Consider the following 5,000-nt stretch of genomic DNA (forward strand, 5'->3'; position numbering starts at 1 on the left):
ATATTATGTTTTAACCATCTCAAAATATACAATATGCTAAATAATACTCATTAAATAAATAAAATTAAAAAGATTTTATTAACAATTGAAACAAAGAAATAATATATATGATTTTCTTAATACATTAAATGATGTGAGTAATAAAGTCAAAGATAAAAAAAGTAGTCATAAAACAATGACATCATCATTGAGTGTTGGAGGAAAATTTTTTGTTAAGGTTGTGACACGTAAACAATTATAAATAGTGATGATGTCAACAGTGTTTTATTTCAGTAATAGTTATAGATTATAGATTAATTAATTTAGACTTGTAAAAATCCAATCATATTCCCAAAATGATTTGTTTTCAAAGTTTGATAAATAAGCTTGATTATAAAAAAAAGTGAAGCTAAGTGAGTTTAAATATTTGAGTAAAAAAGCGCATAATTTTTTAAAAAGGCATCCGCTTCGGATTAAATAAGATATTGTTTTGGATCTGAAATCGGATCATTGAATATCTACATATCTTATGCTTAATTATGTTTATTAATTTATCAATTGGTGTTTTTATTCATATTTTATTACACTTCTAATAAGTGAGTATAATAAAATTTAAAAAACATATTTACAAATACCTTAAAAAGTACGTAAATTATATTTCCTTCGTCTTGAAATAGTCGCTATATAAAGATTATTGGTACTATTTATCTTTCAAGCTTATTTTATATATTGCGATTAATGTGTTAGAAAAAATATAGTCAAGTGAGATCTTATTTGAATCAACTAATGGAATACTTTTATAATATCAAATTTTTATAAATTTTAGTTAAACATCGCTTAAGATATAAATGATCAAAATTACGTCTTAAATTACGTAAAAAATATAATGTAACAGTGTATAAACTTTCCAAATAACAGTAACTTGTTTATTGAGCAGAGGCTATGCCAGTAAACAAATAAAAATACCCAATTCTTAAAGTTCGCCACCATTTTCATTTTATCGCCCCCCTCCATAATGAAATTATGAATTTGCCCCTGGAATTAAAAAATTTACGAAATTGCCACTGCAGTTAAAACCTCTATAAAACACTTCAAACTCACTCAATAACTCTCCTATCACTTCACATAAAATTAATCGGTGCTAAAGCTTTGGAATCGAAGTCGTTAACAAGAAGTCGAGGTAATTTCTAAACAAATTCATTCGAAAATTAAAAAAAATATATATAAAATGTTCATACCAGTCGCACACTATGACTGGTATGAAAATTATAATTTTTTTTTAAAACATTTCGAATATATTTGTTTTGTGTAATTAATTTTTTTTAGTAATTGTTATTTAATAAATCTTGTAATACATTATACTATGATAATTTTTTTGTAAGTGGTATTTTCGAATTTAAATTGAAAAAAAAATTAAAAAAAATTCAAACCAGTCGCACAAAAAGTGCGACTAAGACCTAGGTATGGTCGCACTTTTTGTGCGACTGGTTTGAATTTTTTTATTATTTTTTTTATTTCGTATCAATTTTTTGTGTTTAATTAATTTAATTTATAAGTTATTGTTATTTAATAAATGTTGTAATGTATTACATTTTGATAATGATGTTGTATTTAGTGGTATTTAATTTGAATTTTGAGAAAAAAAAATAAAAATAAAATCCAATCGCACAAAAAGTGGGACTGAATTAGATTTTTTTTTTTAATCTTAAATTAAGACTGAAAATTTTTATATTTATTTTTTATTTTTTTTATTTTCGAATGAATTTATTTTGTTTAATTAATTTATTAAATTATAGTTGATAAAATATTTATGAATATAATAATTGTTGATTTGTTTGTAATTGTGAATTATTTTTGTTGTTAATAATTTATGTGATTGTAAGTGTTTATAATAAATTAACTTAAATTTTTATTTAATTAATGTTGCAAGTGTAATTAAAATAATTATTACCTAGGTACAGTCGCACTTTGGATTTAAATTTTTTTTTTAATGTCGAACGAAAATTTTTTTATTTTTTATTTATTTTTATTTTTTAATTTCGAATGAATTTATTTATTTTGTTTAATCAATTTATTAAATTTCAGTTGTTTAAACATTGATGAATATAATAGTTGCTGATTTGTTTGTAATTGTGAATTATTTTGGTTGTTAATAATTAATATGATTGTAAGTGTTTGTAGTAAATTAACTTAAATGTTTATTAAACTTTTTGAAATATAGTGTGACTCGAACAGTGGGACCTCCGCGTGGTGCGGAGTATGTTCTGTCCTAGTCCGCGGGGCGCGTAGTGCGTTGTCTTCATTTCGCGGCTCGCGTAATGACGGTTTTTTGGCACGTTTTTGGCCGGTTACTCTTAGTCTTTAACGGTTTCTTTTGTATTTACTTAACCCCAATTTCTTTTTATTATGAGGTATACTATATAAAGGTCCAATGTAATTAGAATCAGGTTAGGATGCAATGTAAAACACAAAGTGAGGAAAACTAAGAGAGAAAAAGCTTGGAGAGTCATTGTTTTTCTCGTGTTCATCTTGTAATCTCCCGGTTTATAGTGAAAAGTTTATTCTCGGTGCCGGTGGATGTAGCTATCACGTTGATAGTGAACCATGTTAATTTCTCGGTGTGATTTTCTTTATTGTTTGTTTGAATCTTTATTGTTTCATTATTGTTTTCGATCTTTGCTTCCGCTGTCGTACAACAAAATTAATATTGATAGTGTAATTAAAATGAATATAATATAATTTAATTTTTTATTAATATTAATAAAATTATGAAAATTGTAGTAAATGGCTGGAAATCAAGGAAAAGGTAAATGGTATTTTAGAGGGTTATTGAGCGGGAATAGCTCTAAGCCGACTTCACTGAAAGAGGATCCTCATGAGAGGGAGTTTACTGGATCTGCAAGACGATCAAGGCAAGAACAGGCGGCCAGACATAGTCAAGCCCAACGTTCAACAACCTTAAACCATGTGCGTTGTCGCTTTCAGCGTCAGAGTAGCCTGCACAGTCATACGGTTGGATCAGGTGACGATGATACTGATTACGACGATTTTGTTAGTCGGGAAGAGTCTGTAGGTCATGATGAGTCTGCCGGTCTTCTTGTTGATTGGACGATCGTCAGAGGCCATACCGGTCAGTTTAGGATTAGAGGGCAAAGTGCGGCTGGCACTTCTGATCACGCAGGAGCCAGCCAAGCTGAGGATGCGGCTCCACGGGGGAGGAGCCACTCACAGTCCGTGGACATGGACTGGTTGATCACATCACCCCAGCCCAGGGGCCCTGTTGACACCATTTTAATACCGAGCTACGGTGGGCACGTAGCAAAGGTTATATTTGAGGGATCGAAGCGCACCCCTCCGATTTTGGAATGTCGTCCTAGGAAGAGGACGTTGGATGCAATCATCAGACTTCAGGACATGACTGATGAACTGTACGGGGTGTTACCTGCCACTCCTCTTGGTCGTCTGCCGTATATAATGCACCAGCACATTGACAGCGCTCTCATTACGGCATTTGTGGAAACGTGGCAGCCTGATACCAACACCTTCCACATGCCATGGGGGGAGATGACCATAATGTTGCACGACGTGCAAGGCATCTTAGGAATTGGCATTGACGGTTCACTCCCTGTTGAACCGTCTGATTGTGAGTGGCAGCATAGCCTGGGCGGTCTATTTGGGGAGCCATTTTCGGAGCTGCGTGCGAAGGGGCACTTCACCAGCGGCAGCATTAACGTTGGTGCACTGTTGCAGCTATGCCACCGTTCTCAGTCCATGGAGACTCAGACTACTGCATACTACATGGCTATAGTGGGTTCCACGCTGCTCGTGGATAAGACTAGAGTCGGGATGCGGCTTCACCCTGTTGTTGCTGTCACTGCTGATCAGCATGACATTTCTTGGGGTGCATTGACGCTTGCTCACATGTATCGCCAACTAGGTATGGCAACAAGGACTGGGTGCAAGACTATTGCTGGTTGTCTGACACTGTTGCAGACATGGATATACGAGTACTTCCCAGCCTTCCGCACCCATCCGCGTCAAGCTGACATGCCAAACAAGACTAGGGCAGAGATGTGGTCGGCTGGTCGCCGCAGAAGCCAATCCGTGAGCTGAGCAGATTGAGAGACTGCAGGAGCATACTGGACGCCATGACAGAGACACAGGTTTTGTACATGATCTCTTACGTTATACTAAATATTTTAAGTTTATATGATGTTTTTTATGTTTATTTTCTTTGTAAGCAGGTGGAGTGGACGTCGTACATGAATTATGATAGGCATTTATTGAACGAGCACCCACGTACCGCCTTTATAGGTGGTATCACCTGTTTTGGTATCGTGGAGGTCTACTTGCCTGAGAGGACAATCAGACAGTTCGGCTGTGCACAGGCCATTCCCCCCCTCCGCTGAGACCTACCCAAGCTGTGCGACCGGCATAGGGCTCCTACTCAGTTACATTCGCTCAGCCGTCCATGTACACGGAGATGTGGAGTAGGTTCCCCTATTGTGCCCCTGAGTACATTGACTGGTTTAGGGTGTCTCCCACGCGTTTCTCATCTCAGGTGAAGGATCTGTTGCTGCGTTCGGTGTTGCGGACAACAGAGTCGAATATGTTAGTGTTTATGTTGATTAGTTACATTTTTATGTGTCATTACCGAAATTTTGTGACAATGTTATTTTTTTGTTTATACAGTTTGCAGCTGAATTTCCAAGTAGACTCGCCCCCCACTGCTGAGGATGCCATTCATTGTGCAAATGAAGCCTCGGGAAAGACATGCTGCTGATATGTATAAGGATGAACTTAGAGAGTTGTTTGAGGAGTGGAAAGCATTTAGAGGGCACAGCCCTTAATAGACATTTATGGAATTTGTATTAATGAACAATTTTTTTTTTAACTTTATTGATGAAAAATTGTTATTATTACGTGTTGCGTAAGATTCATTTACATATTTATTGACTAACTTAATTATGGAATGAATAATATGAATATAATTACTACAATGAATACAATTAATAAAATGA

General features: G+C 34.6%; 1 protein-coding gene across 1 annotated transcript; it reads left to right on the forward strand.

Moving 5' to 3' along the window:
• The first annotated feature begins 3,552 nt into the window (after window positions 1-3,552).
• LOC130824152 (protein MAIN-LIKE 1-like) lies at window positions 3,553-4,388 on the forward strand. The gene is made up of 3 exons (XM_057689042.1): window positions 3,553-3,921; window positions 3,973-4,083; window positions 4,224-4,388. Exons 1-3 carry the CDS (start codon window positions 3,553-3,555, stop codon window positions 4,386-4,388), a joined length of 645 nt encoding a protein of 214 aa, XP_057545025.1.
• The last annotated feature ends 612 nt before the right edge of the window (window positions 4,389-5,000 follow it).

This window comes from Amaranthus tricolor, chromosome 9 (genome assembly GCF_026212465.1).
Source record: "Amaranthus tricolor cultivar Red isolate AtriRed21 chromosome 9, ASM2621246v1, whole genome shotgun sequence".
Classification (NCBI taxonomy): Eukaryota; Viridiplantae; Streptophyta; class Magnoliopsida; order Caryophyllales; family Amaranthaceae; genus Amaranthus; species Amaranthus tricolor.

Bases quoted from the DNA above. Each gene is read 5' to 3' on its own strand.
- LOC130824152 (XM_057689042.1), top strand. From the start codon at position 3,553: ATGTTGCACGACGTGCAAGGCATCTTAGGAATTGGCATTGACGGTTCA. The intron at 3,922-3,972 runs GCAACAAGGACT...ACACTGTTGCAG, and splicing joins TGTATCGCCAACTAGGTATG to ACATGGATATACGAGTACTT. The intron at 4,084-4,223 runs GTGAGCTGAGCA...CTTTGTAAGCAG, and splicing joins GTCGCCGCAGAAGCCAATCC to GTGGAGTGGACGTCGTACAT.